Below are 23,086 nucleotides of genomic sequence, written 5' to 3' on the forward strand. Positions count from 1 at the left end.
AACATAAATAGTCCCCAGTTGCAAGACCTAGCTAAAATACATTATGCTACAAATTTCATGTGCATGCCTTTCGGTAAGGGCAAATATAAGGAATTGCACTCCTGCCTGTGATTATGGTAGGGTTTACAATAAAACTGTATTATGTGTTTTTATTGTCTCTCTTTAAAACTTCTTAAACGGAGAACACAGTTCCACATCTGACACGTTCTCTGCATTCTTTAAAAAGGAGTGAAAGAGGAGCACTTGAATGCACCGTTTTACGTATTTCCCAGCATGCTTTGCAGTATACGACTGGTTGCATATGCTCCATTGATTGTTGAGACTGGAATTTACAGTCAGCGTGCGTAGCTGTTACGAGATAACACAATGAATTGTGCCTTTCTAAAACTGCAGCTTGAAATACTGAAAAGGCCAGAAAGTCTCTCAAAAGGAAAAAAAAAAAAAAAATCATTACAAAATCCTCTGTATGTTTAAGGGAAATGAAGGTACAAATCAGCAGTTTCTAAAGTCAAAAATAATGCATGGGCAAAATTATCAGCCACTTGACTTGGCTCAGAATAACACAAGAAAGAGAAACAGTGGACCAAAAATAGAATAATGCAGATAATCAGTCCTACGAGCTAAATATCAGATTTTTATTTTTGCTAATTTTCTACCCTTTTACATATTGTATGTTGTTTATTTCACCAAAACTGGCCATTTAAACCCAAAATAACAAATCTATAGTTTGAAGCTAATAATTTTTAATTGGATTATCTGTCTCATTTACAGAAAAAAAGACATTTATTAATATTTGCACTTATTCAAGCTACATAATCATAGTGTCAATATTCCTCATATGTTAGATTTGTGGCGTGGTTTTAAAAACTGAGAGTATCCTGAAACACTGTGACTTGTTTACGCCTCCACTCAGCCGTCTGACCAGCGTGACTACTGTTTCCATATGGCAAACAGCAGAGCTCTTTAAGTAATGAGTGAACACAAAGTTACAGCACATAGATGACAAGCAGCGTACTGCGACTGTGGAATACACGCTAACCTACATTAAATACTCCAAAGAAGACAGAGGCCGTGAAAAATGCTTAAAACAGAGGGGAACTTTATTTGAGAAAACAGTTCATTTGTCAACAGGAATACTGTGCCATGCTGTAAACTTAAACGTCCAGATGTTTGAGGATTTGTTTCCCACAGGTTAAAGTATTAACTCCCAAAACAAAGTTCTGTAATGCACTGACTGCGAGCAATTAGAGTCTAAGTGTATCACAGAACTTTATTTGGAAAGCCACAATGCCACCTCATAGGTTTGTCCTTGTGCAGGACCTTATCCTCCTCATGACTGGGTGCTCCTTTAACCTGTAGCAAGGCACATAACACAAAGAAAAAACAACATCCACATTGATTATGTCTTTTTTCACTGCATTGACCTTAGTGCAAAACATCTAACTGCAAGAGATAAAATGGCTGGTGTCATTTGTATAAGCTTGATTGCTTTAAAGACTGGGCCTACAGAAAGGCTTGCTGTGTGGTGGGTCCTCCCTAGAGTCACACAGGTAAAGCAGGCCAGATGGAGTCTTTTTACACATTGTCAGCTCTCTACAGAAATCATTAAATGGCTTAATATCATCTGGGCATGTACGAGAGTTAACCCTGTACGCACATCACCAAAAATGTATCCTAAAACACATGTACTTACCTTTTTAAGCTTGACCATCTGGTTGCAAAGTTAACATGTGAACCAGTCTCTGCATGAGCTGACATGTTTGAAGTTTTCACTCTCTTAACTTCACTGGGATTATTTCACTCCTGTGCCAATTTGTCACTGAGTCTACCTGTTGAGCTTGGGCAACTTTCTGAATTGAACAGGCCCTGGAGAATTAGCTATTCACTAAACAATGTCGACAGATATGATAGCAATGAGGAAAGAGCAGAAAGCTGCAGCAGGGTTAAGCTCTGTCAGTTGGAGGGTAGTTAGGGCACTTGCCACATCAAGTGACAGCAACTTTAGAAGTGCAAAATAATGCAACAAAACAAACAGTGCCACGCATCAACCTTAACACTGACGATTCTTTACACAAGAAGTGATATGATAAAGGCAAAGTTAAGTTCTGCAAGTCATACTGTACCTGATATAGGTAGACGCAAGGGACCAGCTGCAATCCAACACGAGGGGCGAGTAGTTTTGATCATAAAATGCAAAAGCAGAAAGCGATCATTGCAGGCCGTGGCTGGACTCTCAGCGCAAACGCCTGTTTTCACTGCGGTTGATGTCCGTCTGCGGACTTGCAGCGCTCTGATCGTAAGGTGGCTACCGCCGCTTTTACCTTTTCTTCCCCCAGTCCTGTGCAGTTCACTATATGCAGCTGGAAGAATGTCGACGTGGAGCTGCCAAACGTGAACGCGTGCTCGTGAGCGCGCATGAGGGGGTGAAAAAAAAAAGAAAAAAAAAGAAAAGAAGCTTTTTTAGTGTAATTTCACGCAGTGGCACAGTGAGCTGCACTTTAGTGTGAGGCTCCTCACAGATAGGTGCCAGATGCAGGACCGAGTCTGTCTTATTACCTTGACATATTTCAAAAGCCACTTAATTACATCTCGATCGGACCTCTTCCTTACGCTAAGGTGTCAGAAAGGTTCAAATGTAATTAACTTGGAGGATTTTATAACGTAACTTTCTTAAATAGCACAAATGGCGGATTAACTGATAACGAGGTCATCTGAAGTTGTAAATTAGCAGATAAAAGCTCATCAGGATGAAGTACCTGCATGTATGTTCACCCGTGATGTGAAGTATTCAGATCTTTGACTTCAGTACAAGTAGCAATACAACAATGTAAAATACTCTTTTGAAAGAAAAAGTCCTGCATTCAGTTTTACTTAGTAGTAATGAAAATGCCTTCTTTTCATCTCTATTATTATAGTAACCTATTGGATTATCATCACTGATTCATTGATTTTAGCAGCACTTTGGTTGTTTAATCTACAGCACCAGTGGAGGAAGAAGTATTCAGACACTATACTTTTTAAAAGTAATAATACCACAGTTTAATAGTACTCGATTAAGTAAAAGTATACAAAAGTTGTGACTGCAGCTTGTAAAAGTGATTATTATGCACCAGAATAGGTTCTTGAGAGGTATTATTGAAAATGTTATTGGGATATTATTACTGATGCATTCAAGTACACGCAGCTTTTTAATGCCATAGGCAGAGTTCATTTTAACCACTTTATCATTCTGTAACAGTGGAACAAGTTTTATAACGCATCACATGATTTGTCTTAATATGTAACTACAATTGTTGAATATTTTATTTGAGTAAAGAGTACAACATTGTTCTCTGAAAAATAGTAAACTAGAAGTATTAAGTAGTATAAAATGGAAATACTTAAATAAAGGACAAGGACCTCAAAATTGTGCTGAATTACAGTACTTGAAGCAATGTTCTCAGTTATATTCCACTACTCTGTGGCACTGCCTCATATTTTACACAATGATTATATGTTTTGTCTGTAAAAAAAAAAAAAAGTCACTGTGCGAAGTAACTAACTAGCAACTATATGCCAAGTGTCACATAAATGTAGGCTAGTGGAGAAAAACAGCGATTATTTCTATCTGAAATGGAGTACAAGTATGATGTAGCGTCAAATGGAAATACTAAAGTAAAGTACCTCTGAATTTTACTTAAGTGCAGTAACAAAATGTAAATGTAAAAAGATACTTTCTACCACTGTTGTAAATTAGTCTCTGTTGTAAGTTTGTAAGCATTTTATGCAATGCTGCTCTCTATTATGTATGCAGTATTATAGTTTATTTGGTGATGTCTCTAGCAGGATTATTCTTTGATGAACAGCTTTATTACAGTTCCATCAGTATATTATATCAATATACCAGTTTAAATAAACACGTACAAAGCCACTGGTGGAAAGTAATCACATTTACACACTTACTGTACTTCAGTGCAGTTGTGAGGTACTTCACACACAATTCAATTTTATGCTGCTTTATGCACTCAGCTACATTTTAGAAGAGAAAATTGTTCCTTTTACTCCTCTTCATGTATTCAGCAGACATAGTTATTAGTTACTTTTCAGATTAAGAGTTTGCATCTAAAACATATGATCAGCATAATGGACTGTTATAGACTGAACTATCCAAAAAGCGTTAAGATACAGTTAAAATGAACTCTGACTCAGCCAACTGCAGCATTAAAGTACTGCTAACATGTCAATGCATCAATAATAATGATACAAAAATATAATGCACACTGACAATGACTATTCTGTGAAACAGACACTTAAATAAATTTTGTTACTATTCTTCTGCACGCTCCTTTTACTGAAGTCACATTTTGAATGCAGGACTTAGTATTGCTACTAAATAAATGACCTATATGCTTTTCCCCCCACTGACCAAAGCCCATGACGATGCTCCAGCTGTCTGTGGATGCCTTCTGTGTTTCCACGGGACATTAGGGCCCCAGGGCCTCCAGCTCCACGCCGGGCACGAAAACCAGCAGGGGGCGCTATGCACCAATCAAACGTCTCCTGATGACGGAGTTTAAATAGAAATGGCAACACGTTTTTTAGTTTTAGAATTACATATCAGTTGGTTTATAAGCAGAAAGATATGTAAAACTGACTGTCATAATTGATGTATCCCTAATGTTTCCGTTGCTTTATTCATTTATTTATTTTGAATGGTGCTAGGTTATAAATTTATTTCTTATCAGTCGTCATTAAGGTTTATTGCAACTGTCTAACACATAAATGGGTTGTGTAACGTTTTCATTTGACAAGCAGCGTATTCCTCGTGGGCTCCTCCCGCATGCTCACACAACCCTGAACGCCTCATAGGCCGGCGCGAGGGGGACGATCCCGACCGGCGCCGCCGCTCGGGAGGCAGGGCCATCATTTCCGTAATGTTGATTAGATTAAAAGGAAGCAGTGTTTCCCACAGCTCAGCCACTGCGACGGACTGTATCGACACCGGATCGCTCGCCATTTTCATCTGCCATTTGAGGAGTAACACACACATTAATCCGCTATAAGGCGTTTCTCCACGGCCGGACGGAGCTCCGTGACGATGGAAATGGAGGTGATGCATTCCAGTCAACAGGTAAATAAGCGGTTTTGTCAAAAGTGGTCACCGGACGAAATAAACCGGCTGACATTGACTGTTAACTTCTCTTTATCGGAGCTGATAGACAGACAGAGACGCGCTTACGGTCCAGGTAAACTTTTTCATGTTTGCCACAGTTAATTCAATACAACATACGCAGTAACAGTCCAGCTGTGGCGCAGTTAAGAGCTTATTTAATATAGAAATAACAGCCGTGGCGTTGGTAAGAGCACAGCCGAAACCCAGCCTGTGTCTCTTTTATTTTTTAGAGATATTAAGGCTGACCTCTGAACGGCTTTCAGTTCTGCAAGTCATTCACTTGTGACGTTTTTCCTCGACGGGAAACAAAACCTCTAAAAGTCTCATTAAAACCTGGGCTCGAATCTTGACGTTTGTGCCGTTACTCTGAATGAAGTGACATTATTAATTTCCCCCTGAGATATGTGCTTAAGCAGAAAACGGACCCAGAATATAAAAGAAAAGTGTTTTTTCGTAACTGTCTCCCTCCTCCTCCCCCGCTTCCTCCAAGCATGTGATCCCATATCTGATACAGACGAGCTTGTAACATTAAAGCTACACTGTTTCTACTGTATGTTTCACGTATAAGAGCCTCAGTCTAGACTTGCTCGCGCACATTGGGTGAGATGTTTCACTTGGGCCGTCTCTCGCGTGATACGGCCTCTCATCTTTTGTGTTTGGTTAAAGCTGCCATAAGTCAGGGTCAGTAAAAGTGCACCGTTGACTGATGAGCTCCTAAAGGCTGTTTTGGAACATGTGTGGCTGTGTTTCATCATGCTTGGTCAAGGCTGGGTGTCCACTGAGATGTGATGAAAGAGGCCATAATAAAGCACTGCCCCTTGAGTTTTGCTGTGGAGAGGTAAATGAACAACCCACAGTGAGAGAGCACACACACACACACACACACACACACACACACACACACACACACACACACACACACACACACACACACACACACTCTGTATCACTCCTCTGTTACCCAGTTTGATAGCCAGAGGAGCCATTAGGCTGCTGGCTTGTTTTCAGAATATTCACATGTTTTTAACATGTGTTTTCTGATCATTGTGAGACCTGTGCCTCTTCGTCATATTCTGTCTCTATTTTAAGCCAAAGGTATGTTGTCTGGCTGCATATTGTGTGGCAGAGAGGTCTGGGAAGGCCAAATAATTTTATGAACTAGCTTCCTTGTGCTGGTGCCAGTCTGGGCCTTGTGACAGCCGAGTTAGTGATACCACACTGATAACCTGATCTACCACACGCCCACATTTACACAATCCAGCTGGCGTTAATTCAGAATAGGTGTATATGCGGTATGGTTTGTGAAGGTACTTTGGTTCTGTGACATTATGTAACAGCACAACTTAATCAGAGTCAGTGAAAGGGCTGATGGAACCTCCTCTGCACAGTGGCAGGCCTTTTATAGATGTGGGATTGTTTTTTTTAAAGGACCAGTATGACTTGCCTGATGGGCTTATAAGGTGTGACCAACGGACGGGAGTGTGGTTTTTTAGTTTGGAAAACATGGATGACCTCAAGAAGTGCGTTCAGACATATTTTAGGGCACTTCCTCGTTCTTACAGAGGCCATAATGCCTGGTTGTGCGCTCACCTCTCAGTTGGTGAGTGTGACTTATAGTAGGCAGCCTTAGCAATGCGTAATCCCCCAGCGGTCATGCCTCTGATGCAACACTGAGGCAAAGAGGGTTAGTGGGTTCTTATTTTGCAGTGCCACAGCTGTAGTCAGAAAAACTGTGTCAACAGTATCTTAAAATATGTACAAGTGCTTGTTTGCGCTTGTTATTGTGCTTATTAGTTTTTGAAGGTTTACCACACACAACGTTTTCAAGTCAAAGGAGAAAACATGATACAGTGTTTCCTCCTCAGTTTCACGTCCTCTTTATTGTGTATTGTTCTGCTCTGTGCTTTCTTTCCTTTCAGTTCCCTCTTGGCTCCCTCCTGTCTGTGTCTGTCCTGGCCATATGACCGATTGCAGGCATTACCAAGCCAAGCCCATAAGTTGTGTTTATACCCAAATCTGAGGAACAAACAAGTCACATGCTCAGGCAGTATCTTTGGCTTATGCAACATCCCTGAACCTTGTGAAATTGTTTCCTTCTGTAAATAAGTTCTGGTAAAAGGCCCAAGGAGGAGAGCAGCACAGTTTATCTTTAGAGGTTCTTGTTTAAAAAGGCAAATAGCATTGAGCCTGCGAGGGGAAATAGACAGGAAACCATATTGAATTAATACCACAGTTGTTAATACGCTGGGTCTGACGCTCTGGATAGCCAGCAACACTCAGCTTAATCTGTAAACTAAATGTAGGACAAAATGAGTTGTACAGCGTTGTGACCAAATATTGAGGTCAGTTAATCAGTAATTTTTTTTTCTACTTTAAGAGCGCGCAAGAAAGAAAACAATGAAACTGTAATTCTTTATATTTATTATTTCCTAATTTGTTTATGTTATACTACTGCTACAGGAATATTACTGTTGCAGCATTTGAAAGAGAAGTGACCTTCAACTTCCTGATGTTAGAAATGCTGTAAAATGTGAATGTTTGGGTTTCAGCTTTACTTCATTTAGAGAACTAAACTGTTAACTTGAAGTCATGTATGGAAAAACTGAAGTCAGAGCGTGCCCTGTTTGTTGAGTTGGAGTGTGACACATGAAGTGACACCTCAGTGTAATTGGATGGGTAATGATCACTCCGCTTGGACAGAGTATCAAGTGAGGATACGCGTCTTCGGCTGGTGTGTGGTGGCAACAGGGGAAAGAGAGGGGCGCATTTATTATTCATGTGGCTTCTCCCCCTTGACATTAGCGGCAGTGTTGTTGTTGGTGAGCAGATACTGAGGGACAGGGTGTGGCGGATGCAGCAGCCACGCTTCACAGCAGGGACACTCAATGCTGCTCGCAGTCTCACTGCATGGGCAGCACGGCGACGGCTCCCAACTCCCTAAACTGATCTGCCGCTCCTCTTTTCCAGGACATGAACCTGATCGACATACTGTGGAAGCAGGACATTGATCTGGGAGCCAGGCGCGAGGTGTTTGACTACAACCACCGCCAGAAAGAACATGAGCTGCAGAGGCAGCTGGAGCTCCAAGAAGAGAAGAAGCTGCATCTGCTCCGGGAGCAGGAGAAGGCCCTGCTGGCGCAGCTACAGCTCGACGAGGAAACAGGAGAGTACATACCCCGCCCGCCGCCCAGTGCCCCGCTGCAGTCAGCCGTCACACCTCTTGAGGTTACACAGGTACATGCACATGGCCATCGTTAATCACGTCAGAGGTGGACCACTCCCACCTCATTTGATAGGCTGCGGCTGCGTCGTAGCTAGGTTACCACCTCATTCTGTGTAATTACAAAAACACAGGTGGGTCTGCAGTTTTGCATCGCTGTCTTCTACACCAGAAACTACTCTGCAGAGACCTACGCTCCATAAATACAAAATAATGAGCCAATTTTAAAAGATAGCGAGTGCCACAAAGCGTGCTAAGCGGCCAGTTTGAAAGTTTGTGTTCTCACCTTTCTTGCAGGATGTCAGCTTCACAGAGGAGAACGGCGATGCCATGTCATTTGATGAATGTTTGCAGCTGCTGGCGGAGACATTTCCTGTAGAGGAAACTGAGGTAAGAATGTTAAATTCTTACCAACACGTGACATCATAGCTTAGCATAACTTTTGTTGTATAAAATCATCCATCCATCCATTTTCTATGCCGCTTATCCCTTTCGGGGTCGCAGGGTTGTATAAAATCCTAATTTTCTTATGTTTGTCTGATAGGATACCTCCGTCTGCCTGGACACACCTGCTGCTTCAGCTCCCATCATGTCTCCAGAGCAGCCAGCGCTGCTGCCGGCCACCCTCTCCCCAGGTCGACTGTCACCGCCACCACCACAGAGGATGTCCCCAGATTTGGAGCAGGCCTGGATGGAGCTTTTGTCCCTCCCCGAGCTGCAGGTATAATACACGGATCCTGCCGCCTCAGTGGCATGATGGTTTACATTGGTATTTGTTAGAAGAATGCATTGAGGACAGGAGCCCAGTGTTAGAAGACAAATACTTTCTTGTTTGCTCTATGAGTATGGGATCTCATTGATGCTAGCCAGGTGCACCTGGCTCATTCCACTGTGATTAGGCTTCATTGCTGAGACTTCTTTCGGAGGTGCATGTTCAAGATTGTATACCGTTCACAGAGCAAGAAGACATCTTGTTCTGAGAGAGTGTAGGTGTGGTCTTAGAAACGTTGCAGCAAAGTGACGATTTGTGCACTGAAGGTTTTTCAGTAGCTGCCTTATCAGTTTTGTTTCAAGGCAGCTCATATTTGCATTAGCTGATGGGTGGAGCAGTATGCCGCTTATTGCCTAGACCTATCACAATGTGTCAGAGTGGACAGGACTACAATCCTAACCATACAGTTTAGCATCAAGGAGCGTTGCATTAGTTGCTCTGGCAAGCTTCTGATAAGACTAAGGAATTTTGTTTCACTTCTTGTAAGCTGCTTTTCGAAGATAACGTTATCGGTAAACTGCTCAGCAGCAGCAAGCTGGGAGATCGGTATTGGAGATTTCTGAGCTACGACTGGATATCTGGTTATTCTTGGAAATTGCAGAAGGCTAGCCTGTGCTTCACCCAGCTCTACCAGCACTGACACTCAAGTGAGCTGGAACAACTGCATGGCTAAATGTTACCAGTGTTGCCGGCCAAAACCTTATTTTTGAGGGAAGATATTTTATTACAACCCTGAATCATCCAATCAAAGAATAAGAATAAGCATATATTTGCAAAAATCATCAAAGTTTATGCGGTAAAACATTAGATATGTTGCCCTTTTACTGTTTTCAATTGAGTATATGTTAAAAAGGATTAGCAAGTTAATACATTCTGTTTTATGTTTAACACAGCATCCGAAGTTTTTGGGAATAAGACAAAGTAATTTCATTATATTTATCCCAGATTTCTGTGGTTAAGTTTTATATGAGGATAATTTCCTGTTGTAAGTGTGCCAAGTGGATTCCATTTTAGGTTGATGGAAAGCTTTTTTTCCCCCCACAATGTGCCAGAGATCATGTTTTGAAAACCACCGTTGGTTGAGCACATACTGTACATATTTCCACAACACATCCAAAAATGTAACACTTTAAATTGACTCTCTTCTTGGATTTAAAGTTGTAAAACCCAAAAACAAAGCAGATTTTGGAACTTTCAATATGTTGGTTTTAATTGTTCTTTATCTTTTTCTTTAGCAATGCCTGAACATGCAGATGGAGGACACACTGGAGAGCACAACGTATCCTCCTCCAAACAGCGCAGAAGTGCAGAATCCAAATTACACTTTTTACCCCATGACCAATCTCACAGAAAGCAAAACAAACAATGTAAATGTTTGTCCTGCAGAGTTTATAAATACATTTGATGGCTCTGTTCCCAGCGTGGCCCCGCCAGACAATCTCACTCAGATGAAGACGAAAGCCCCTCAGTCAAATACTGACTTCACTGCAGACAGTTTCTGTGACATATTTTACCCCAACACTGTTCTGGAAGAGAGCAGTGGTCAACACGGCACTGAAGGAAATGAAAGTGACACCATGTCTGATGTTCCAAACAAGCCCCCCTTTACACCAGTGGACCTTTACAGCCTCTCACCAGGAGATGCGTTTGACAGGGGCAAACAAAGCGTGACGGCAGAACTGCCGGACTCTGATTCAGGAATCTCTTCAAACACAAGTCCAAACGCTAGTTCACCTGGGAAGTCCGTATATGGAGATGGGTCTTTTCTTTACAGTGATTCAGAAATGGAGGAGATGGACCAAAACCCTGGAAGCGCAGAATCTGACTACTCTGAGATGTTCTCAATAAATTTCCGACCTGATGATCTTCAGCCAGCAGATTCTGTATCTGTGCTATCAGGGCAGCCCCAGCCGCTGCAAGGAAAGAGACCCAAACAGCACAAGATTGACCCAGCAGAGGAGAGCGGCCACAGCAACGCCCCCTTCACCAAAGACAAGAAGAAACGCTCCGACGTGCGTCTCTCCAGAGACGAGCAGAGGGCCAAGGCCCTCAAAATCCCTTTCACTGTAGACATGATTATCAATCTGCCTGTCGACGACTTCAACGAGCTGATGTCAAAGCACCATCTGAACGAGGCCCAGCTGGCCCTGGTCCGGGACATACGCCGCCGCGGCAAGAACAAGGTTGCCGCCCAGAACTGCCGCAAACGCAAGATGGAGAACATCGTGGGTCTGGAGGGCGAGCTGGACTCACTGAAGGATGAAAAGGAACGCCTGCTGAGTGAGAAGAGCCAAAACACGGCAAACCTGAAGGAAATGAAGCAGCAACTCAACAGCTTGTACCTGGAGGTCTTCAGCTTGCTGAGAGATGAGAAGGGGAATTCCTACTCCCCGTCTGACTACTCCCTCCAGCAGTCGACCAACGGCAGCATCTTCCTCGTTCCACGCATCAAAAAGACTTTCAAGAGCGAAGACAGCCGCATGTCTCCTGTGTAATATGGTACTGCATTATCATAGTAATACTATGCAATAACTTTGTAGTCACTCGGCTTTAAAGCATTAGTAGCTCAGCAGAACTATTGTATAGTTTTTGCTCACTTCTCTTGAATGTTGTAATATTTTTGATATTTTACTTCTTTTGTACTGAGAGCCTTCAGATTCTTTAACCAACATTGTACATACAAGCATTATTTGCTTTTGAGATTGATGAAACTGTTACTGTATGTGTACATATATATATATATATATTGTAAATATTGTATTTCTGTATGCTAATGGTTGTTTCGATCATTGTTACTCATATTTTATAACTGTCCCTTTATGATTTGCTGCCCAGGTTCTTTTATAAAATCTTGACTTCTGTGCTTTTCAATAAACTATTCATATAGCTACACAGGCTCCTGTTTTCTGAAGACAGAACATTGTGTGGTGTACTACGGCCACAGCCTGCAACAGATTGATGCCAGATGGATCTATAGTCTAAGGAATGATTACGCAACTACCACATGTTCAATTCAGTTCTAGACTTGAAGGCTCTTACAAAGCAGCAAATAAACAGGAATATTGTACAGAGACAAAAGAGCTATTGGCTTAAACCACTTTGACAATCTGCATGCCTTTTTATTAGAGCAAGCTTGTTTGTACAGCAACCTAAATCTCTTAATACTGTGAAACTCCTGTCGCAAAAGACATCACGCCCACTGCATTCATTATGTTACACAACAAAGAAAACAATTGTTGAGCTGCGGTACAGTATGCCCACTGTGAACCATGCATGACAACTTCACAATGGTCCACCAGGCAAGCATATTCAAAGGTAAAGCCCTACGCAATCAGTATGTGCCCTACATGCACTTTCACTCACAAACACTACCTTTGATCACCATGCCCATTTTCTGCTCTCATGGGTGTGTGGCCAAACTAAACTGGTGAGCAAGGTAACAGACTCAAGGATGTCTGTGAATCTAGTTAATCAAACAATGTAACTGTTTGACATTGAGTTGTGCAGCAGCGAAGGCATTTATGACATTTTTGCTTTGAAGAGCTTTTCCGTAATAAAACACCCGAGTCGTGAAAAACATTTTTATTCAAGAGCACAAGTCACACATTTACATTTACACATCTTAATGTTAAGACAGCATAGTTCATGGACACCGGGGTGCTTTCTGCCAAGCGCAGCTCTGTGTCATGGAGTTGGTCACTCGCATTCCTCTGCAGAAACACTATCCTTCAACTGACTGAGAAACAAATCAGCTCTGAGGAGACCCGACCTGCGTGGAATCCTAAAAATGCATGTGTGATGCTTTCAAACACAGCTAAAATGCATAAAACCGAAATCTGTTGCAGGTAATCATGTGGGTCACGTGTCCACCACGTTCAGCAGGCACATAAAACACTTTGTTCAGCTTAAAAATTAGGTTTGTCTGTAGAAATTTGTAAAAGTTAAATCATCCTAAATGTGTTTTTTTGTAAGATCTGTAGTGGAAATGCATGTTTGAACTTTACCACGTTGAAGCACTTACTATAAACTCCTACATCCTCAAGTGCAGTAATGAGAAACTACAAATGCAGTAGCAGAAAGTTCCCATTTTTTAGGGAAACCTCAAAAACTTTCCCCCAGACATTTCAACTTTTTTTAAACTCACAAGGTAGACAAAACATGATCACTTAAATAAAATAAAGTTTATGTCCTCTGAAGCAAAAAACATCGATGTTTACACTCCCTGGAGAGCACACCACGAATTGGTATTTGTGAATACTCTGCATTGTGTCTGTCAAACCCCAGGGCGTTAGTTTCATCTCGTGACCACGTTTCCTCTCTGTTGACGCAGCTCACCCGTGTTTTACATACGTTCATGTGACTGCCTGTCATGTAAAATAATGGTATAATATCGTCTCTTTCGGCAGGTGCGCCTTGTGATTCATGCTGAGAATCTGACCTCCTGAGTTAAATCTGGTCTATCAAAGTGTTGCACACTATCCCCTTTAATAGATTAAATGCTGTTTTGCATTACAGTGCTATGACCTGCCTCAGCAGTGATCAAATTACTGAACAGTTAAGTCGTTTTCTACCATGTTGACTTTGTTCTGCTCATTTACACAGGCTGATGAGGCCGACCGACAAGGACCCTCTGATTTCCATATATTTTAACACTGCATGACACAAGTCACAGCTCGCCATTCATACGCTCACTTAGTGCAGTCACTTTATGAGACACACCTGTAGAGTCCAATACAACCCAGTAAAACTGCTTTGCCATGACATTTACTTTCATTGAGCTATAATTTTCATTTTTCTGGACACCGTCATAGAGGTGTGTATTATGTGTTTTAGCAATGAGGTGAGGTTGGACTGGACTGGACTCTAATACTCTTTACCCCCTCATGTGTGTACAAAGGGAGGACAGCAAAAAAAAAAAAAAAAAAAAAAAATCAGAAACACCTCTCAGTGGAATTTAGTCCAGCATATCACCACATCAGTATAAACAAACATTATAAACTTCATAGACTTAATGGAAGAGGAGTTGTACTGAATTGTAAGATTGTACATGTGTGCCTGAAAAAGTGGCCATTGCGTAGAAGTACTGTTTCATTGCTAGTGACAGGGCTCATGCAGCTTTTTTACAGGAAAATTCAAGCACTTTCAAGGTTTCTAAAAGCTTAGTAATTCCTTTATGCTCACATCTGTGTATGTCGTCTCTGTGTTCAAATCACCTTTGACTGTAGGTTTTGATCATGATTTTGCTAATTGCGACGTCAGGAGACAAACACGAGGAAAGAATAATTTCATTTAAAAAAATATTCAAATATTTTGGCTTACAGGAATGATTGTGTTGAAAATTCTAGCATTTTTCTTCAAATTCCCTACCCTTGAAAACATAATAAAAGCTGAGGCTTTTCCATACTTTCACTACTTTTTTTGTACAAACCCTGTTGGGAGCAGGACATCTTATTGTTTCCCCTGGAGTCTTTCAACACTATCAACTTTATCTGACTGATAGTAAAGGTAATAAACATAAAACATTTAGCCGAAGTAGTGTGACCAAGGGCACAGACTCACTCTGGTCAAAGTCGAGCAACACTCGTCGTCATCCTGCCAAGTTTCCCTTAAAAGAACCCTTGCACCTTGTGTAATCACCATGTGCACTGTTAGATTACAATATGAGCAGCCTTGGATAATATTTTGAAAAAGTCTTACCCATCCAGAACCTTCCATGTTATCAGGTCTTTACAGATTTTCAGCAAGAAGAGAATTCCTCTTTCCACATCTGCAAATCAAGCAAAGTGGTTACTCTTACCTGCTCCATCTTCTTAAGTCAGCTTTTGTGAAATACTCACTCCCTTTTCTTGTTAATGTCTGACATCTAGAATTTGTGGGTAAAACTGCAGTATCTCTGACTCAACAGGATCTCCAATGTGTCCAGGAACTAGTCTTTCTTCGCTAGCACCAGCTGCTGCAGGGTTTAGCTAGCCTTGAAAGAGAGATAGATGCTCACTACCAGGAACGACACTGCAAGCTTCCTCCATGGGCGTTGTGCTCGATGCTGCCTTCTCCCTTCTCTCTCAAAATGCTGCCTGGTCCACTGTGCTGGGGCTGACGACGTCCTGTCTGACAGTCATCTGCAATCCTCCACACTAGCGATGCTGAGGGCCCAACTGCAGGAGCTTGTGGCTGTTATAATCCTACTCGCTCAACACTGGCATAGGTGGTGTATGGGCCCTTGCCCTAGGACTACCCAAAACTCCCTTGTCATTCACACTGGTACAAGTTAATACAGAATACATACACTAATTTCACCCACATCAATCTTCAATAATACTCCAAAAGGAGGGGAAAGTTCTGGACAGGCTGATTTGCTAAACTTCACAGTGACAATGAGCAGGCAACAGATAATAACTCATTTGATCTTTTTCTGAACCAATGACGCACTGAACTTCATGTTACTTTACTACACAATTTTATTCGGTCTTTTTCTGCTAATGAAAATATTAAAACAATCTAGAATCCGGTTTTCTGGTAACAAGAAGAGTGAGGGATTCCCTTATTTCTATTCCAGACTGCTTATATTTGTTGACACTGGTACTAAGAAGGATTTACAGACTGTGCTTCACATACAAAATCAAAAATACACTTGACACTTGAGCAATCATAATAACTTCAGAAAGGAAAAATGCAGCAATTCTAGCTAATCTGAGGGCCTGATGTAACTATGCCATTTGACAAAAACCAAGTTAAAACACAAAAAATTAATTGACCAGCATAAAACTAACCCATATAAAAAAGGGAAAAGAAAGATATTAAGAACTGACTTCAGATTAGAAATAAACAATTTACTCTTTTTACCCCTGATACCATCGGCACAATACACACACACTTCAGACGCACAAAAGGAAAAAAAGTCTTGGTAGGGAAACATCTATCACAATTAGGGAAGGGTGTTATCTGCACTCATGTCTTGTGTTTACAGTCCTTCTTCCATAAACTTCTCCCATTTAGCTGCAGTTAAGTCTGACTTGTGTGTTCCTCTAATGCTTTCAGATGACTGCCTCAAAGTAACCTGCAGCTTTCCTGACAATTCCTTTGCTCACCTCCTCGCCTCTCCTGCTAAGAACTGAAGCCTGTTGAATGGATACAGGATAGAACAAATAGTTATTCTGCACTTTTATGGGCTCACTCTGTACTGTGCTACGAGGGTGGTGTGAAACTGAATGCAACTTACCAAAACATGAAATAATTAATATCGCCGTGAGCCGTAGCCACCTCCGCCGCCGCCACCAGAGCCGTAGCCACCTGCAGTTATGGATTAATGACCACAATGCATGTTAAAAACTCTTCAGGGGAAATTCTGATGTCACGTCAGTGCATATGAAGTGAGTCAGTGTGGTAAAACTAACCGCCATATGGTCCCCCTGAGTTTCTGCCACCAAAGTTGTTTCCCTTCATGGGCCCATAGTTGGACTGCTGTCCACCATAATTTCCAAAGTCGTTGTAATTTCCACCTCCTCCATATCCTGAAGATGTTAAGGTGAATTTTAAGGAAAGCCTTGATTTCAGATGTCTTGTACTGCAGGTTTTCTATGGATTACATCTGGCACTTTTGTTCAAAATTCTGGAGACTATACAATTTTTACCTCCATCATTGCCTCCATAACCTCCATCGCAGCTGCCTCCAAATCCACCACCCTGGTTGCCATAGCCCGGACCACCACCTCCGTAGCCCCCTCGGCCTCCTCCATAACCTGGTCCTCCGCCATAATTCCCCCCTGGACCTATAATAGAGCAAAATAAAGCAAACTTACAATGACCTAATTTCTAACAGTGACATGAGGATGTATCCTAACACTGTCGTAAAGCATATTGTACAGAGACAACACAGTTGTTGTGTTCATGAGCGAAGGTAATAAAAACATAAAACGACAAAGGGAGCAGCTCATGTGACTTCTGGTCCTGCAACAATGAATTTCTCACTTCATAAAAAGTTTCACAACAGCTCACCATTGTCAAAGTCATCACCATAACCACCTCGTCCTCCACTGTAGCCTCCTAAAACACAAGGGTAAAATATATTAGGCATCAAAACTGTGACCAATTTGTCACAAATGAGCCCATATCCACACTAATGTATTTACATCTGAAAAACAATCTGCAGAAGCAGCATTTCAAAAAATAAAGCAGATGAATTTGAAAACCAGGTTGGAAGGAAAACAGAGCATCTTGAGGATGCAGACACAAAGTGGTCAGTTTCACAAACATTTAAGCATTGCAGCAATGTTAGAAACCATGTTTCTGTCACCTCACTTTCTCGAGCCCCTTATCAACTCATCTCATCACGGAGTTATAATCTGTTATCTGGCTGCTGCGTGATAATGAAATGATAAGCCCGGGAGTCAGAGCAGTTTGCCTTTGTAAACAGAGTAATGTATGAAGCCGAATCAACCATGTTTGATAATCCCTTTGTCAAACGGAAGATAGCATCAGCGGCGCTAAAACACAAAATAAACGCTCACAGAGAACTGGAGGCAACAGGACAGAGCTTCATCTTGCCAAGACCGAGCTGAGGAACAGGTTTCACCTGTCAAGGGCTGTGCGCCACTTATTTGTTTACTCACCAACTTAAAAAATATATATATTTTTTTCAATGTGGATACAAAAATTTGACCTGGAAACCCATTTTTGACGCATAAACGTCACATCGACGCGGGCACAGCCAGAAACATTTTCACCTGCTATGCAAATGCTACTCACCTCGGCCAAAGTTGCCACCGCCTCCATAATTACCACCTCGCCCCATGAAGTTTCCAGATCCTCCACTCCTACCTGAGGTGTCATTTCAGAGATGTTTATAACATTAATGGACGGTCGGCTGCACACAGTATAAACAGTGATGGTTGTAAGTATAACGTGCTTACCCCTGTTGGTGGATATGGCGCTCATTTCCTGTTTTGAGAGAGCTTTCCTGACCTCACAATTGTGGAAGTTGATTGTGTGGAATTTCTGGGCTGTAAGGTAAACAGGAAAAAAAACAAAACGCTCATTCCATGCTTAATGTTTACTCACTATAAAACAGCTCTTAAGACTAAACAACCGCATACCAACAATTTTGTCTACAGTATCGTGGTCATCGAAGGACACAAAGCAGAAGCCTCTCTTCTTCCCAGTGGAGCGCTCCTCCATGATGTCAATGCATTCGATCTTCCCGTACTTCTCAAAATACTCCCGGATGTGGTACTCCTCAGTGTCCTCCTTGATACCGCCGACAAAGATCTTCTTCACTGTCAGATGGGCGCCTGGTTTGTTGGAGTCCTGAAACAAAAGCGTGTCTCGGTGAGCCTGCGACAAACATTTAACATGGCTGCAGAATCTGCCTTCTGGTGCGGGATTTGTTTACCTCTCTTGACACGGCTCTCTTGGGTTCAACAACTCGGCCATCTACTTTATGAGGCCTTGCTTTCATAGCCTCATCCACCTCCGGTACAGAAGAATATGTTACAAAGCCAAACCCTCTTGAACGCTTGCTGTTGGGGTCCCTCATCACCTAAGAAATCACAATATGATACACAGTGGTACTGAGAGCACTTTCACCGGCCTATAGTTCACAAGTTAATGTTGCTTATTATTACCTGAGGCCATCTTGCCACAGATTACGATTAAAAATACGTACCACACAGTCCGTGAGACTTCCCCATTGTTCAAAATGAGCCCGTAAACTCTCCTCCGTGGTTTCAAAGCTCAGACCTCCAATAAACAGCTTTCTCAGCTGCTCGGGTTCTTTAGCTTCACGATCCTGTAAAAGCACAGGAAGAAAATGGATATCATTGCCTCTGTGAGTTGTGTTAGAGAACACTAGTTGCAGTAACACAAAGCGTGGTTACATAACGTTACTGAAAATGCTCGTATACATGCACATCTGCAACAGCACGGCATTGAGGTGGACCACGTCCACCAGGCCGTAGCGTTAGCCCTGCTAAGACTAAGCTAACTCAAACCACTCTACCGTGTGTGATTAGACTGCCAAATAAAACCCGTGCACCGAAAACCACACCTTGACTTAATTAGATATGTTTAACTGTATCTGAATATCTTGCCCGCGATCCAAAATACAGGTTACGACAGGCTGAGTTAGCCTGCTAGCTCTGGCAGCTAACGTTAGTTTGCTGCAGCAATGCCGCAGGCTGAACATGTGTTATTACCAAAATCCTCTATTAATTTATCTGCTATGGTGAGTAATGTCGGTTAAATGCATCATACAGCACAGTTCATCTGACATTCAGTGAAACAGTAACCCAGCACGGGCTCTCCAGTGGTGACACTGCCTCATTAGCGTGTTGTAATTTTGACCATTAGCTTAGTTGCGCTGTTAGCTACCGAAATGTGCCCAGTCTTCAGCTTAAAAGCTGCAGAAAAGGCCACACATTACAAGGCAAAATCACGCATTCCGCCACCAGTATTACGTCTAAACGCGCAATTACACCTCGACTGTATTTGACAAATAACCGTATTAATTTGCAACATTTGTGAACAGCTCACCTCCATTTTGCAGACGTTCACTGGAGCGGATCTGAGTGGGTCACGTGACGAGGACAGCGCTGGTTGTCAGTCCACCCTGGATGATAATCATCAAAACTATAACTACAGCACGTTGTGATACTGTGATTTCTGCATACAAATCGTCACGTGGAATTTCGCGAATATTAAGGATTGTCTCTTCTTAATGTGTAAAGTTACACGTGCACTTTTTGCTGTCTGGATTCGTGCAATGAAAAAAAAAAGGATCGTTTGCGCCCTCTACCGGTTAAAGAAGAAAACGACTTGACAGAACAATAAATCCTCATCCAGCCCCGGTATTGTTTGAGCAGACCCCACTCCATAATGACTGTACCATACAGTTTAAAATCTGCTTAATCTAATTTGTAAGTGGTGGAAAATCTAAACAAACAGTGGGTTACTACAGATCAGACGTACCCTGAAATATGCTCAATGATTAATTATTGAGGCTGTCTGGTGCAGATTCAACTTCATGGTCATTTCTGACCTCAGTTCTTCACAGCATGAGGAACAGCAGCAGAGACTGGATGTTCCTAGTAAGGGCGCATGAATATCTGAATTCAGTCTGAATAATCTTGTGGTTCGCTGTCAAGGCAAAATAAAGATATAAACATGTGGCTAAAGCCTAAAACTGCAGGTCGACATTTTACATTAAAACCACACTTTTCAAATACACTAATGCATTTAAACTGATTTATTTGGATGTATCAATTAGCAGACATGTAAAACTGCCAGAGCTTCCCAGCAGCTTGTCTTAGTCTGGATAAAACTAGGGCCCGTGCTTCAAGGCTTGGTTAACCTGTTGGGGGGCGCCAGAGCAAAGATTTGCTGTGTGCATTTGCATGCAGTGTGTATGTGCACTGGGGCTTCAGAGTTCCCATGAAATTCAATGCAACCAGTGTTCCTGCACTTGAATGATACTTAGTTTGCAGTAATGCAATTTAATCCTACTTGTAGAAATATGCATATGTTTGTATTTGTGGGTCTTCAGTGTCATGCAGTTTGCAGAGATAACACCATTAAACTGTAAGAGACATCAGATTTGACAAAATACAACACTGAGAAATGAAATTTTAATTCCTCAGACAGGAAAACCGCAATACTGAAGAGGGCTGGAACACTCTAATTGTTAACTTTCATTAACTTATTCATCCTTTATAGTACACTGACATGGTGTTAGAGATTAAGCACCAATTTCTCAGACCAAATGGCCTCATAGCATTATTCAAAAGACTTATATTTAAACTGTACTTAGCTGTCACAGTGGAAACATGACTTACTTCCGTGTTTCCAGTTCAAGTTGGATCTCTCTGACAAGTATACTTGATTGCAAGTGTGATCTATGAGCCAGATGCTACTGAGCCTTTTTGAAGCTGACCAGCATCTCCAAATATATGACTGTTTTATGGTTTAGACAATGTCTGTCATTAACTTTATTGTAGAGTGTGAGGAAAATACAACCCCAATAAAATGGGTAATGTTTTTCTGACACTATTAATGATGAGTATTTATGATCAGTCCATAGTTCAAATTCAAGAGACAGTCTGTGTTTGACTCCTTTTATTCTGCTGCAGATACTGTATTTGTTCTTTAATTGCTCTGTTCCTCTTATCTTCTAAAAGATGTAAAAATGAGTAACAGCCAATTTACAGTTTTCACAGTACATTTTTCCTTAATTGAACTTCTAATGAGTAACATTATTTCTACAGTGTAAATACAGTCGGCTAAGTTAGGGAATGTTATTGAAAGCAGTTATACCAATATCCTACTTTTATTGTTTAATTTATTTATTTTGATGTCCTGCCATGTGTGAACATGTGAAAACCATCTCCCTCTTTGAAAAATGAACCCTGTTGGATCCTTTGAAGACGGTGAAGGCATTGCTGACAATAAAGGGCTATATATTATCTATGGATGCCTGTTCAGCAAGACCAATGTTACACTTGGCATCTGAAGCCTGTGTGAGCCACTGTTGTTGAATCAGAGCAGATGGTTGGGTATTATCCAAACGTCATGGCATTCAAACATTTTTTTCTGTGTCTGTATTGGAACAAGAACAAGTCACAATCCAAACAGGCATTACAATGCATTATGCAGTCATGCAGAAAAAGCCTCTGCATACCAGAGGCTGTCTTTAACTTCCGTACCTGCGTGCTTCAGACACAGGAGAAAGGTAGGTCTCTGACAGCCATGATACTGCAGCTTTGTTACTGAGTCATTTTCTGAACAATTGTTACCATGTATAGACTAACTTTAGCTCCACACCGCCTGTATTTTCCTTAAGTATTATCATAATACTGCACACATTTGACCACCTGCTGTTTGCCTGGAATAAAAACTTTAACAGCTATAAAGCTATGTATAGTTGCTACACTGTTACAATGAATAATGAATAATAAAACAGTCATATTTTGTATGCAAAACATGTAATGGTTTGCATTTTATATACTTGCAGTACTTGTAATACTTGATATATGTTAAACGACTCAGCAATATAAACTAAATGGAATTAGTTCCATCTTGTATCTCAAATGATATACAATAATAATGTCACACTGACAGGAGCCATCATGAATACTTTAAGTAGATTTTGCTGATGAGTATTTCCTTGAATAACCTTTTGAATGCAGGACTTTCACTTGTAATGTGGTGTTTTTAAATTGTGATATTTCTACTTGTACCTAAGCATAAGACCAGAATGCTGTCGTTTGTATCTGAACTGTCTCCATGGTTAAGAAAAGCAAGTTAATGTGTGTAATTGATGTAATTAATCTTGTGTCCACAGCTGGTTAAGTTTAAGAGTGACTGTCTTCCATTTAACAAACTGCACGCTTGGAAATGAAAACTCAAAGGATGCTCGCAGCACTGAGAACAACTTTATTATTAACACATGTGCATTTTAGCTCATGGCATTCATTAGGCTCTGCAAACAACACAATAATTAAACATGTCTGTATTTGTGCTTTATTTTGTGGTACATATTGGCTCATCATCACGTCCCAAACAGACTTGTGATCAGACGTGCTGCCATAATCACCGCAGGCCTGATAAATAATCTCATAATTGAACGAACTGTTGTCTAAATCTGAAAATATATAGTGAGCGCAGAGAGAGTAAACAGTACAGTATCAGCCTCTCACAGATGTAGTTTGATGGATGCTCTGTGTACACCTCCTCGCCCCAACCTCAGGACAACATGTTTGTTTGGTTGTTGATCACACCCCTCAGTCTTTGTACCTAACTGCCCCCTGACACAAAGATATATCACAGGTCCCACACACTGCTACCTGCCAGGGACATTTCTATTCTGTGCGCTTGTGGTGGCTGCTTTGTCCTTTCTTACGGTCCTTTAAGAAAGCAGTGACACAGGTTTTTATTTCTAAAGCATCAGATTTTG

The 23,086-nt window shown here is 41.4% G+C and overlaps 2 protein-coding genes across 2 annotated transcripts; one reads left to right on the top strand and one right to left on the bottom strand.

Annotated features, from left to right (window-relative positions):
* The first annotated feature begins 4,825 nt into the window (after positions 1-4,825).
* nfe2l2a (nfe2 like bZIP transcription factor 2a) lies at positions 4,826-12,033 on the top strand. The gene is made up of 5 exons (XM_070975268.1): positions 4,826-5,110; positions 8,120-8,386; positions 8,670-8,762; positions 8,917-9,093; positions 10,380-12,033. The coding sequence occupies exons 1-5, from the start codon at positions 5,078-5,080 to the stop codon at positions 11,637-11,639; spliced, it is 1,830 nt and encodes a 609-aa protein (XP_070831369.1). The 5' UTR covers positions 4,826-5,077; the 3' UTR covers positions 11,640-12,033.
* A 3,551-nt stretch (positions 12,034-15,584) lies between these two features.
* hnrnpa3 (heterogeneous nuclear ribonucleoprotein A3) lies at positions 15,585-19,912 on the bottom strand. The gene is made up of 11 exons (XM_070975269.1): positions 19,672-19,912; positions 18,806-18,928; positions 18,533-18,679; positions 18,237-18,447; positions 18,054-18,143; positions 17,890-17,961; positions 17,140-17,187; positions 16,776-16,913; positions 16,539-16,655; positions 16,364-16,434; positions 15,585-16,262 (listed from the first exon to the last, which is right to left on the bottom strand). Exons 1-10 carry the CDS (start codon positions 19,675-19,677, stop codon positions 16,379-16,381), a joined length of 1,008 nt encoding a protein of 335 aa, XP_070831370.1. The 5' UTR covers positions 19,678-19,912; the 3' UTR covers positions 15,585-16,262; positions 16,364-16,378.
* Between the last annotated feature and the right edge of the window lie 3,174 nt (positions 19,913-23,086).

Source organism: Chaetodon trifascialis, chromosome 12 (assembly GCF_039877785.1).
Source record: "Chaetodon trifascialis isolate fChaTrf1 chromosome 12, fChaTrf1.hap1, whole genome shotgun sequence".
Classification (NCBI taxonomy): Eukaryota; Metazoa; Chordata; class Actinopteri; order Chaetodontiformes; family Chaetodontidae; genus Chaetodon; species Chaetodon trifascialis.

Excerpts from the sequence above, each read along its gene's own strand:
- nfe2l2a (XM_070975268.1), top strand. The coding sequence starts at position 5,078 with ATGGAAATGGAGGTGATGCATTCCAGTCAACAG. Across the intron at positions 5,111-8,119 it reads TGATGCATTCCAGTCAACAG|GACATGAACCTGATCGACAT; the intron begins GTAAATAAGCGG and ends CCTCTTTTCCAG. Across the intron at positions 8,387-8,669 it reads CACCTCTTGAGGTTACACAG|GATGTCAGCTTCACAGAGGA; the intron begins GTACATGCACAT and ends CCTTTCTTGCAG.
- hnrnpa3 (XM_070975269.1), bottom strand. Across the intron at positions 18,680-18,805 it reads GAAGTCTCACGGACTGTGTG|GTGATGAGGGACCCCAACAG; the intron begins GTACGTATTTTT and ends GTGATTTCTTAG. Across the intron at positions 16,914-17,139 it reads TGGTGATGACTTTGACAATG|GTCCAGGGGGGAATTATGGC; the intron begins GTGAGCTGTTGT and ends GCTCTATTATAG.